This window comes from Oncorhynchus mykiss, chromosome 20 (assembly GCF_057628025.1).
Source record: "Oncorhynchus mykiss isolate SJ-2025 chromosome 20, ASM5762802v1, whole genome shotgun sequence".
Taxonomy (NCBI): Eukaryota; Metazoa; Chordata; class Actinopteri; order Salmoniformes; family Salmonidae; genus Oncorhynchus; species Oncorhynchus mykiss.
In genome coordinates, this window is record NC_143041.1 from 20539015 (window position 1) to 20552984 (window position 13970).

General features: G+C 41.6%; 2 protein-coding genes across 2 annotated transcripts; one reads left to right on the forward strand and one right to left on the reverse strand.

The window, feature by feature from the left end:
* Positions 1-677: 677 nt before the first annotated feature.
* LOC110499051 (mediator of RNA polymerase II transcription subunit 9-like) lies at positions 678-2676 on the forward strand. Its single transcript, XM_090211909.1, has 2 exons — positions 678-896; positions 1365-2676. Exons 1-2 carry the CDS (start codon positions 832-834, stop codon positions 1579-1581), a joined length of 282 nt encoding a protein of 93 aa, XP_090068035.1. The 5' UTR covers positions 678-831; the 3' UTR covers positions 1582-2676.
* Positions 2677-4042: 1366 nt separating this feature from the next.
* On the reverse strand, positions 4043-5699 carry LOC110499050 (dexamethasone-induced Ras-related protein 1). The gene is made up of 2 exons (XM_021575883.3): positions 5297-5699; positions 4043-5132 (listed from the first exon to the last, which is right to left on the reverse strand). The coding sequence occupies exons 1-2, from the start codon at positions 5553-5555 to the stop codon at positions 4603-4605; spliced, it is 789 nt and encodes a 262-aa protein (XP_021431558.1). The 5' UTR covers positions 5556-5699; the 3' UTR covers positions 4043-4602.
* Between the last annotated feature and the right edge of the window lie 8271 nt (positions 5700-13970).

A 13970-nucleotide genomic window follows, 5' to 3' on the forward strand; every position in this document is an offset into this window, starting at 1 on the left:
AACATGTTCATTAAGACATTGCCTTTAAATTTCGAGAAAATTAACAAATAAGGAATATGTTTTCTTTCATTGACTTCTCAAAAGCCAAACCCCGCCTGGTCTGTTTCGCAAGCTTTCCCGGAAGACTCCCGATGTTAGAATACCACCTCAATAATACAGACAGTAACGCCTCGATTACGCCGACAGTGTCATTGCATTTTGGCACACCATAAGTACATTAATTTCGAATGGAAAGCTGTGTTTGCCTTGCAACATTGATTTGCAGTTGCAGTGTGTTCTGTGTGGTGCATAGATTGGATTTATCATCAAATCAAATTGTATTTGTCACATGCGCCAAATACAACAGGTGTAGTAGACCTTACAGTGAAATGCTTACTTACAAGCCCTTAACCAACAATGCAGTTTTAAGAAAAAAACGTGTTAAGTCAAAAACATGGTAGCAGAAGGTGGATGTTGAACTTTTGTTGCACAAAAATCCAGATGATGCTGCTGCATACCATTTTGCGCAATGTACTATCGGTGTGATCCAAGCATAATAGGTTTTGTTATACCTGAAGTACATTCATGTCTTGTAGCCTTGCGTTGCAGTGGCAGCTGCAGTGCGTACTGTGTTGGATTTATTGAACGTATGTATCATATTGCATGCTTAAAAGGCTTGGTAGATGGTAGCAGAAGGTGAATGTTGAACTTTTGTTGCAGACATATCCAGATAATGCAGCATACCATTTTGCGTGTGTTTCACTGTCGGCATAAAGTACGTGGTAAGGAGAGGGGGAACGGACTCATGTACCAGCGCTTGTTGATGACGTTTCAGTTATTCTAGCAGACGCAATGGAGGTAGAGGCAACAAATGAAGATTGCTCCTGGCTTCCTTTTATTCTTGATATTATAAAATGGTAAATTAATTCTGCTGCTTTTTTTTTTATTGTGCATGTTCCCATACCCTTCACATAAAGCATTGGTTATGTGTACTCCTCTCGTGTGAGGCCAACGTTAGTAAGATAACGTTATTTAGTTAGCTAGAACCATGGTAACGCTAACCGGCTAGCTTACTAGCGATAGTTTGTTTTGCTTGTGATTTTGAAGTGTTAGGTATATCGCAGCACATAATAGATGCAGTCACAGAGCATAGGATAGTTAATAGTGAGATGTAATTTAGCTGTCAAAGCCTCATGTGCCTTGTTACTTTAGTATGCTCTTTCACAATACACTATTATGACTACATCTATAGCTAAGTAGCTTTGGTCCAGGGCGTTACGTGCTGCTTGCAAAGGCTGGGATCAGCAGCATCAACAAGCTGTACTTCATAAGAAACTGCTATGTAGCCTAAAGTATTGTTTAAATATTTTCTCCCTTTCTAATAGCATGGATAAAGACAGTATGGATGTGAACCAAGAGCTGACCAAGCTAAAGACTAAAATTCAAGAGACCAGGGAGAAGATCCTAGCCATGCCTGAGATAGAGTCCAGTCCTGGGGAGCAGCAGGATCAGCTGAAGACCATGAGAGAGAAGGTGGACACCAAGACACAGCTCCTACAAAAATACAAGGGCCTCTGTGTGTTTGACTCCCCCAAATCATAGTGGGATGGGGACAACATTTTGGTGAATGGATTATCAGGGCATGGACCGAAAAGACTAAGTATGGCATCCAAACTAATTTAGCTAGGTTTCACTGTTGTTTAACTTCAAGTTAAATAATGGTGAGTGCAGCGTTCAGTCTGGTTTAACCAGGCTACAAAAGACTGACATTTTTAAGCCAAATGTGTTCATCATTCAGTGAATTCATAGCCTGGCTTCTTTCAATTTAGATAGGTACTGACTGTTTGATATCGCGCAATTGTAGAACAGAATTATTATCAATAATAAGTGTTAAATAGGGTATATTTAGCTGATTTTATTGTTGTATTGTAGAAATAAACATTTCATTGGGCCTTTTTTTTTGTTATTCTCAGTTATGTGGATGGTATCTGAAGTATTCAGTCATAACAATGATTGGTAGACATAGCAAAGCAAATTCCTGGAAAGGCCTAGCCCATTGAAGTACCAACACAAAGCAGTCGTCTGCCAAGAGAGAACAGCATATTAATTAGCATTGTAATTACATGTTTCAGCCATTAAACGGAAGAACAGAATGTTACAGAAGGCAGGGGAATTATTTTGATTGGAACGGTTGTAAAAGTCTTTTCAGGATAGGCATAATCAAGACATGCATGTCACTGTTCTTGTGTATGAATTTTCAGGACAAGTTGAGCTAAAGGGGTAAGTTGAGTCACCCTATCATTTTACCAAATGTTTAGGAAGAGGTCATCATTTCATGGAGTGTCATGGAAGAAAACACATGAAGAAAGTTAAATCAGAAAAAAATATTTTCGGCAAGTCAAATTAATGTATTATGTTAGCGGTTTCATGATGCTTGTATCTAAACCAAAGGAAATCATTTTAAGATTGTTCTAAACATCAGTTGGGGTCTCTAACCTTCAATATGAGGTCTTAAACACAGCATGAAAGTACACTGGGATATGAGGTAACAACAAGGCCTGGCCTATGTTAAAAGTGTTTAAAAAATACGAAGTGTTTAAATGTTAAGCCTATGTTAAAAAATGCTTAAAATTATTCAAAGACAAAAAAGCGATTGTAATTGTGTTTGGGAAATAAATATAGACATGGTTTTAAAAAGGTAGTAGTAATATTTCATTCAGTACAGAATTTGTAGGTGGCTTAACTTACCCTGTTCCGCGGTTCAATTGTGCCATGAGACCACTTTTTTGGGACAAGCTATGAATTCTGATTATTTTCTGGGTTACACAGCATCCTGAAATCAGTGGCTGTTCTAGACCATTTCAACTGGGGGGGGGGGGCAGTTACATTAGACGTTATTGTTGTCATATCGTTTTCTACACTGCATTGCAGGCAAAAGCCCATGTTCATAATCCTTCAACAATTTATTTGCATTTTCTGTCTAATAACAGATGGAGAGAAAAAAAAGGAAAAAGAATGATAGCAAAAATGTGTTATGTAAGAATGATTTCATACTCCACATTTAGGGGGGCCACAAGGGGGTCCAAAATTGTCACAGGGGCACTGCCCCCCCCCCCAGAACCGCTAGTGCCTGAAATATACAATATGTAGATATCTTTGTTAGAAAGAATACTATATTTCAACGTACCCCACTCTCCCATCCACAGGACTATGCTGAATTTGATGTGTTGAGATGTTCCTGGTTGGTTGAAGGTTTAGAACAGGACTACGTTATGTGCTTTAGTCTGGTAGGAAAGCCTTGTTGTTTCCGTTGATGCTTTCTTGTAGGACATTACATGTACCAGCTGTTATATTTTCGGTGTCATGGTGTTGGCAGAGGCATGTAGGCCAAGGATATACATTCTTATCATGTTTATGTTTGTCCCCAAGGAGTGTAATCTTTGAACTCAGAATTCATTTTTTATTTTTTTAAATACACTCAGTGTACAAATCATTAGGAACACATTCCTATTATTAAGTTGCATCCCCCTTTGCCTTCAGAACTGTAACTCAGTAAAATCTTTGAAAATGTTGCAGGTTGCGTTTATATTTTTGTTCAGTATACTTTCCCACTGGCCACAGACATCAATTCAACATTTATTCCATGGTGGTTTAATGTAATTTCATTGAAGTGAAGTGGAAACAATGTTGATTCAACCAGTGTGTGCCCAGTGTTAGGACTAGTTAGGTCTATAATAAGCCAATAATGCAAAAGGTGAAAAAGCTGAGAAAGTGCATGGTCCTCTAATTATGTTCACATTATTGGGTAATTATAGTTCTTCCATCCAAGTAGGCTAAATTATTTCTCCATCTGTAAACTAGTGGTGTGGGACCATTTGGCTCTCAACTGTCTTGAATGCTAGACTGCTCATTGCAGCAGCATGAATTCATGCTTTGGTGTTTAGCCTAGGTAGTTTATCCCTAGACACAGTATCTAGGCCTACTAGGTCAAGGGCATGATGAGTGAATAGAGTGGACCATTTCAAAACACCTTGTGAGAAGAAAAGCATAAAGAAACAGCAGATTCAGATTTTTGTATTTATTTTTTCCAGTTATTTTCTTACTTTCTTTGCAAAAGTTGACGTCGACATACAATAATAAATATACATTCACAATATAAAATTGTTCAGATTGCAACATTCAAGTTGAATTATCTGTTATAAAATGTTATAACAAAATGTAAACAACATTCTTCACATTGTACTCCACGCCAGGAGTCTTTTCTCGCCTGTCTGTTAAGATGTCTAAAACAACACATTTTACACATTTGTTGTGAATAATCTCACAATATTTTAAGCCACATCACATAAGGCTCTGGTCTAACAGAACAAAGTAGCGAACGTTCTTTAAATGTCTCGCGGACATGGAACATGAGCTTCCACGTTTGTGGAGAGGTTGAATCTAGACAGTATCATTGCGCCTGGAGCTCATAGGCTTTCGCATCGCTGTCTCAAGTGTCCCCACTAAGGGCAACGGAAGCGGCATGGGCAGCCTTGCGCGCCCAAACCCCGTCTGTCAGGTGCATCACAAATGAAGCATATCCTTTTAGGTTACAATATCTTCCATAAGATTAATCTCATAGTCCTAGCTGATAGTACATCTCTCTTTATCCTTTCCCTGCCCGCCACCGATCGCCTTCTCCTTTATGTACATCAAGTCACTGTGGACGCTCGGGCGCCGTGCGAATGGTTCCACGATGCCATACGCGTCTCCATCGTTTTTCTTGTTCTTATTTTTCAGGGACTTGGTGCGAAGCATGTCGCAGTACTGCACCGAGACCTTGCGGTGGAGGTCCGGGCTCATCTCATTGGGTAGCTTGGCCATGGTGAATAGGGTCTGGAACATTTGGTCCACGTTGGTGTTGCGCTTGGCTGATATCTCAAAGTATGCGCACTGCTCATCTCCAGCCACCAACTGCTCAATCTCTTCACTCTGCACCTCCCGGCAAAACTCCCGGTCGCCCTTATTGCCGCAGATAACCAGAGGCACGTCAACGTTCTCCTTGGTCTTGTTTTTTAGGCAAGACTTGATCTCAATTATCTGTCGCTTGAGCCTCTGAACCTCCTCGAATGAGTCTCTGTTGTCTAAGCTGAAGACCAGGATAAAGACATCACCTGAATGGAAACAAGATAAAGGGATTTAGTATCAGAGCTTCTATGAAACGCAGTGACATATGCTGGAGTATTTCAACGCGTAATAACTACAGACGCACAAATTGCGTTATTGAACATGCACACTATTTGAGTTGCAATAACCAGAGATGGAATAATATATTTACCTGTCAGTATGGATAGTCTCCTCATGGCAGGGAATGGGTGGTTTCCTGAGGTATCCAATATGTCCAGTTGGTATACATCTCCCTTAATGCTGTACAGTTTCCTGTGAAAGTCCTCTATGGTCGGCGTATACTGCTCATCGAATCTCCCGTTCAGAAACTGAGACACGATGGCTGTTTTGCCCACTTTGGTGGACCCCAAAATCACCATCCTACAACAGTTCTTCGCCGGTATATCAAAGTCGTTCTCTGAAGGCGACATTTTCTTGATCGTGATTGTGAAGTAAGAGTGCGTAGAGTGGTTCCAATATGTGCTCCCTCGTCGTTTCCTTTATTTTCAGCCAAAGTTGGATTCAACAGTTGGCTATCGTTTTAAAGTTCTCAGTGCGCTCTGTTCAGTCTGTCTGAACTACGGGGATCGCCAGCTATTTAAGCAGAAAGCAGAGCCCTCCCCTCTCCGACGTCACGGTACTCAGCGCTCTATTGAGTAGAAGGAAAAGGGAAACAGGTGCCTGCTGATGCGTCTGTCAGTTCCAGGGAATACGAGACTATGAGAACTGCGTTACCAACTACCTTGGGGATACACAATCCATTTCTCAAAAATCCTTCTTTATTAACCTGTCTCCCCCCCTCCATATACATTGATTGAAGAGGATTTAACAAGTGATATCAATAAGGGAGCATAGTATTTATCTGGATTCGCCTGGTCAGTCTTTGTCATGGAAAGAGCTGTTCTTAAGTTTTGTACACTCCATGTGTTGTTAGTAATATTGTGTGTAATGCTCGCTTTCTGCAATATTAGGCCTACTTTGTTAATAATTACACTCTTTCTGACATTTGGCCAGTATTTCTTCTGTTTGGAATGATGTTGAACCTTGGACAATTTTAGTAATATCAAATCTAAAGGATGGACTTGAACATAATGTGACTCAAAATAGGCTGCAGTAGCCTAGCCTTCTACATACCAGGCATTCCCAATGCATCAGAGCAGTAGACCTACACAATCTGCCCTTTTACAATTGATCTGTTTCAGACAGTGCTTTTAATTAAAAAGCCCATGCACATTCAGCCAGGTGGAAATGTAATTGTCATTCCAGACATTGCACTAAACTAATTTCACTCAAGTGTAACAAAACGTAGCCTAGTTTTATTCAATTGCGCACTCAGTTGATTACTATTAGGCTAACACTAATACATTTAAATGTTTTAAAGGGATAGTTCACCCAAATGACACAATTACATGTTGGTTTCCTTACCCTGTAAGCAGTCTATGGACAAGGTATGACAACAATCCATGCTTTGGTTTTGTATTCCTGACCACAGTTTCAAATGCTAACTGTTTAGCATGTGTGGCCCAAATCCAATGCAAGTCAATAGTACCTATATTAAGATTTTTTGCACTTCATGTCCAATTCATCCTAAAGTATACACAAATTGATTGTGTCAGTCAATGACGTTACTTATAGATGTGATTTTGTCATTTGGGAGACTATCCCTTTCAGCTTGAATTCAATTATTTGAAACGTGCACTCCATTAATGCATTTGTGCATAGTTCTTCATTCAAGGCACCAGTCAAAATAAGCCACTCGTGGAAAGCGGAGAACATTTGTGTATTTACAAGGCCTACCACTAAGGGGCACTCATGTTGCAACCAGCACAGGTGCTTTGGCAAACACATTGTAGTGAAATACAATTGTTCTTTGTGTGATTTATTAACCATAGAAGCAGTCAGTAAGAAAAATATCACTCTGCCGCATTTAGTGTGTTTGTATGGCTGCACAATGCATAGTGTGTTTGTGTGTGTACACGTGTACATATGTGCTTACACGTTTTCCTGTATATGTGCATGCATGTACCTGTGTCTCTATGACTATTTCAACCTGCACCTGCTCAAGGAAACGGTGTACTCATGTTAAGAACCCAATTATCAGTCTTCTCAGAAACCCAGAACTGAAATCTCCCATAATTGCGTCAGATGCTCGATTTGGTTCCGGGGGAGACGTATGAGAAAAGATACTAATGAGACTAGCGAAGTCTCCAACCCCCGAAACAGAAACTCTCAGTCAAAACTAGACCAAATGTCTCTTTTTTCCCCAAATTCAAAAGACGCGAAAACAAGAGAAATCGTGATTTGTCCAACTGATAAATGACGAAAAACAAATCTTCAAACCGGAAACAAAGTTCCTTGTTAGTCATCGCATCCCACAGTCTGTTGATAGATGCTACGATAACATCCTATGTTACGTGCGTCAGTCCACAAGAGATGAGGTATGTTACTTCAATCCCATCTGAGTTGGAGGGCAGAAGCAACGTGCCTCTCAGAAAAACCCCTGGTGGGTGGCGAAACACAGAAAAAAAGGCACTGTGACCCAATGTATCCACGACCTGCCCTTGATGACTTATCCAGGGTCTCTCTGACCCTGAGCCTGGTCTCTAATGCAATACAGGCATGTAGCAATGGAACTCAGGGCCCCAAAAAAACATCAGACGAAAGTGAACCTTTTTATACATTTTATTTTATGCAATAGACTAGAACAAAACTATGCAGAACATTGTTTATATATCTGCTATAGAAATATGATCGTGTGTGTGTGTGTGTGTGTGTGTGTGTGTGTGTGTGTGTGTGAGAGAGAGATGCAGAAGAGACATTCAATCAGAGTAAAACAAAATAGCCATTTCCGATAGCATGGCAAAGGATTTCTAAGAAACGACTTGGAACGCAGACCAAAGACATGACACATTGAAACGGAGTTAAAAATCACCGTTTTATAACCGGTTAGGTACTGGTGGACACAGAGGGCCTTTATTACAGAGCAAAGACAAAGGGGATGAGACATAACATTGAAACAGAGAGAAGGAGAGATGTGGTAACTCCGACCTCTCTTTAACACTGCGGGAGGGAACAAGGGAGGGAGACAGTGCCCAGACATGAAAGACAGCATCCAATTTTCTACTGTCATGTCCATCCTTCACCCCCACGCCCTCGTTTTACGCTACCAACGAGAGGAAGAAATGACATACATCTACTTTCCCTGTGATTGTGAGAGAGAAAAAATGAAGAGAGCGAGACCACGAAACACACATCAAAAGGATGGCCAGACAGGCCATTTTAATGTCAGATAACGGTCGTTGACAGAAGGTGATAATGATACAGGTAACTGGTTACTGGTCCAGAGGCGTCGGAGGAGAACAGTGTGGAACACCATGTGTACAAAGCAAATAGAGGACTATCAAGGACTCTCGCCGTGTGGGACTGACATTAGAAAAAAAGGAGGCAGGGGACACACAGCTTTGTGCATCAGCAGCTGCAGCCATGCTGGAGGATTGCTACACAGACAGTGATGGGAACACAACACTCACACTGGGAAGTTGCTCTGTACAAACATGGTTCCCACAAGCTGCAAAGCATGGGGTGTCCAGAGTGCATGTCACCCCTATAAACACTGGCCAGCTGCTGGAAGCAGGAGGTGTGTTGACACTACAAACAACCAGATACATACTAGCATACCTTCAGTCATTGTTTGGGGTTTGACTGGAAGGGTTTGGTGGTTGCAGAGAAGGTATAACCAGACATTAAAAACGACCAGATACATTAACGTTTACCTCACCAATGGCCTTAAGGTGTTTGAACATGTCTGGAAGAGGTGAGTGCAGATCATGTATACAAGACACTACGCGATACATGGCCTTTCACCTCAGCAATAGCCTTAAGGCATCTGCTGAACATTTTTTTAAAAACTGACTGCGTAAGTTGTCTTACAAGTATACCTTCTCTGCATGAACCCCTTCAACAGTAAACGGGCTAGAAACCTTACATTAAGAAGTGTACGTTTTCGCAGACTAACCTATTTTTTCTCCTTTCAGATAATTTATGAATTTTACTTGCCTGAATTCAACCCAGAATTGAATTCTGCTGCTCCATCGATCAGTGCCTTCGGAAAGTATTCAGAGCCCTTGACTTACTGTATATCCATATTTCATTACGTTACAACCTTATTCTAAAATGTATTCAATATTTTTTTTCTCTCATCAATCTACACACAATACCGCATAATGACAAAGCGAAAACAATCATGGACACTTACTGACAGTTGTGGCTGCTTTGTGTGATGTATTGTTATCTCTGCCTTCTTGCCTTCTGTGCTGTTGTCTGTGCCCAAAAATGTTTCTACCATGTTGTTGTCATGTTGTGTTGCTACCATGCTGTGTTGTCATATGTTGCTGCCTTGCTATGTTGTTGCCTTAGGTCTCTATTTATGTAGTGTTGTGTTGTCTCTCTTGTCGGGATGTGTTTTGTCCTATATTTATACTATTATTTTCAATCCCAGCCCCCATCCACGCAGGAGGTATTTTGCGTTTTGGTAAGCCGTCATTGTAAATAAGTAGTTGTTTTAGCCTATTTCCATTGATCATCCTTGAGATGTTTCTACAACTTGATTGGAGTCCACGTGTGGTAAATTCAATTGATTTGACATGATTTGAAAGTCACACACCTTCAACAAATTACTTAGTAAAGGGTCTGAAAACTTATGTAAATGTGATATCTGTTTTTTATTTGTAATACAGTTGCAGAAAAATCTAAAAACCCTGTTTTTGCTTTGTCATTATTGGGTTTTACGTGTAAATTGATGAGGAGAAAAAACATTTTAAATCAATTTAACGCTGTAATGTAACAAAATGTGGAAAAAGTCAAGGGATCTGAGTACTTTCCGAATGCACTGTACATGCAGTCTGAAACTGCCATCCTAGAAGTAATTTGTGCTGACTTCAAAATGAGGGGCATTGTACAAAACAATTAAATCAGCGATTGGATCTTCTCTGACCAATTAAATTATCGAATCCACTGACGTTATTCATGATTCGTGTAGGCTGTCTCTGGCCCAACGTTCCCTATTCAACAAGACGTCAGGGAGGAATGCATATCCATACTCATCGTGGAGAAGAAACACTACTGGGCATGTCATTTGGCCGGAGTGATGTGGATGGGCAGAATGTGTGTATGCCTGTGAGTGTGTGACTCCCTGATTGCACTCGTAACCCAGTGAACTAAATAACAACTAGACTTCATAATTACATACTATTATTCAAATAATAATACACTACGTGATCCAAAGGTGTGTGGACACCTGCTCGTCGAACATCTCATTCCAAAATCATGGGTATTAATATGGAGTTGGTCCCCCTTTGCTGCTATAACAGCCTAAGCTCTTCTGGGAAGGCTTTCCGCTAGATGTTGGAACATTGCTGTGGAGACTTGCTTCCATTTTCTTCCATTCAGCCACAAGAGCATGAGGTCGGGCATAGTGAGGTCGGGCGATGAAGCCTGGCTCGCAGTCGGCGTTCCAATTCATCCCAAAAGTGTTTGATGGGGTTTCTGTCAGGGCTCTGTGCAGGCCAGTCCACCAATCTTGACAAACCTTTTCTGTATGGACCTCGCTTTGTGCATGGGGGCATTGTCATGTTTAAACAGAAAGGGCCTTCAACAAACTGTTGTCACAAATTTGAAAAAGGAGAGAATTGTCCAGAATGTCATTGTATGCTGTAGCACTAAGATTTCCCTTCACAGGAACTAAGGGGCCTAGCCCAAACTATAAAAAACAGCCCCAGACCATTATCCCTCATCCACCAAACTTTACAGTTGTCACTATGCATTTGGTCAGGTAGTGTTCGCCTGGCATCCACCAAACCCAGATTCGTCCGTCGGACTGCCAGATGGTGAAGAGTGATTCTTCAATCCAGAGACCAATGGTAGTGAGCTTCACACCACTCCAGTCGACGCTTAGCAATGCGCATGGTGATCTTAGGCTTGTGTCCATGAAAACCCATTTCAGAAAGCTCATGCATAGTATTAATATTAGACCTCTGATTACAATGAAGAACGTGTCGCTCTGTTCTGGGCCAGCTGCAGCTTAACCAGGTCTTTCTTTTCAGCACTAGACTATAGGACTGGACAATAATCAAGATAAGATAAACCTAGAGCCTGCAGGACTTACTTTGAGTAAGACGTCAAAAAAGCTCCCTCTCCTCATCTTTACAACCATTGAATCTAAATGTTTTGACCATGACAGTTTACATTCTAAGGTAACACTAAGTAATTTAGACTTCTCAATTGTTCAACAGCCACACCATTCATTACCAGATTGAAGACTCATCTCTTCAGTATGATTGAGTGTAGTCTGGCCCTGGGGAGTGAAGGTGAACGGAAAGGCACTGGAGCGAACAAACCGGCCTTGCTGTCTCTGCCTGGCTGGTTCCCCTCTCTCCACTGGGATTCTCTGCTTCTTACCCTAGTCACTGGCTTACTGGTGTTCTTCCATGCCGTCCCTAGGAGGGATACGTCACTTGAGTGAGTTTCGTCACTGACGTGATCTTCCTGTCCGGGAGATCTTGGTGGGCTATACACAGCCTTGTTTCAAGGTAGTAAGTTGGTGGTTTGTAGGTATCCCTTTAGTGGTGTGGGGGCTGTGCCCTGTCCGGGGGCATCGTCGGACAGTGCTACAGTGTCTCCCGACCCCTCCTGTCTCAGCCTCCAGTATTTATGCTGCAGTAGTTTGTGTCGGGGGTCTAGGGTCAGTCTGTTATATCTGGAGTATTTCTCCTGTCTTATCCGGTGTCCTGTGTGAATTTAAGTATGCTCACTCTAATTCTCTCTCTCTCTCATTCTCCCTCACCTCCTGGAGGTCCTGAGCCCTGGGACCATGCCTCAGCACTACCTGGCCTAATGACTCCTTGCTGTCCCCAGTCCACCTGGTCATGCTGCTGCTTCAGTTTAAACTGTTGTGCCTGCGGCTATGGAAGCCTGACCTGTTCACCGGACATGCTAACTTGTCCCGGACCTGCTGTTTTTGACTCTCTCTCTCTACCGCACCTGCTGTCTCTAACTCTGAATGCTTGACTATAAAAAGCCAACTGACATTTACTCCTGATGTGCTGATCTGTTGCACCCTCTACAACCAATTAGCCATTAAATGTTCACTCTCTGTACCTGCTTCTTGTCTCTACCAGCGTCGTCCCTTACATACTATTATGTAATAAAAGCTGATGGGATCCTTCTGCTTTTAATATAGGCCATCACTCTGTTTTCTCAGGCAATTGCATAGCCTATAGAAATGTTGCCATGAGCTCATGGGCTCTTATCAAGTGTTTGATCAGATTCTCGATTTCATTTGCATTGATGTCAGAGTGATTAGAGGGACAACAGAGTGCTGAGTTCCAGGCAGTTAGCAAGTTTGGTTGGCTACTAATGATCTTCAGCAGCAATTACCATGACTAAACGGTCACGTGGAATTTGACTGCCGTCATGACTTGTGACCGCTGGTGTGGCGATAATACAGTCACCGTAACAGCCTTACCTATGGTTTATCTTCAGTTTCTCCGAGATAATTTCTCTCACGATGTCCAGAACTCAAGTGGAGATTTTGCAATTCTGTCCACAACCATCTTGCTCCGCCTTGATTGTCTCTCGACATAATCATATTTCTCTGTAATTGTTATCAGGCATTCACATACAGAACTAATGTCCACTCTCAATGACTTGCAGATTGCTGTCATTTTAGACAAAACTGAAATGGCGCAGGAGAAGATGGCTGATGTTTTACGTGCTCCTAACTGATTGTGTTTTTATGTTAATTTTTGTGCGTTCGTACTTTTTAAAATTATTTTTAAAAATTTATTGTATTGTATTTACTGTCTCTTATGACTGAAAATAACTTCTGGGCATCAGAACTAAGATTACTCACCACAAGCTGGCAGAAGCTTTTTTCCCCTTTATTAACAAGTCCGATGAGCCCGACGTGAAAGACATACTGCTTTCCTGGAAGCAGGCCCAAATCCCCGTAATTTGCATGAAGAGACCAGAGAAAAAGAGGATGGAGGTCTGGTTGCCTTTGAGAATTTATAGTAGATTGAATATACCCTCGCGCCTTCCGTTCTTCTAGCCAACATGCAATCATTGGAAAATACAATCGACGACCTACGAGGAAGATTAAACTACCAACAGGACATTAGAAACTGTAAAACCCTATGATTCACGGAGTCGTGGCTGGTTATACGCGGTATCGGCAGGATAGAACAGTGGCGTCTGGTAAGACAAGTGGTGGCAGACTATGCATGTATGTAAACAACAGCTGGCGCACGAGATCTGAGGAAGATAGTGTGGTCTATCTACCTAGAGATTTTTCATCTACTTTGTAGCTGTCTACATACCACCAAAGACTGATGCTGGCACTAAGACAGCACTCAATGAGCTTTATTCCCCCATAAGCAAACAGGAAAATGCTCATCCAAAGGCGGAGCTCCTAGTGGCCGGGGACTTTAATGCAGGGAAACTTAAATCTGTTTTACCAAATTTCTATCAGCATGTAAATGTGGAACCAGAGGGGGGAAAAAACTTGAACACCTTTACGCATCTCTGTGTGTTGAGTATTAAGCTCTCCCTTGCCCTCCATTTGACAAATCTGACCATAATTATATCCTCCTGATTCCTGCTTACAAGCAAAAATTAAAGCAGGAAACACCTGTGACTCGATCAATAAAAACGTGGTCAGATGAAGCAGATGCTAAGCTACAGTACTGTTTTGCTAGCACAGACTGGAATATGTTCCGCGATTATTCATATGGCATTGAGGAGTACACCACATCAGTCATTGGCTTCGTCAATAAGTGCATCAATGACGT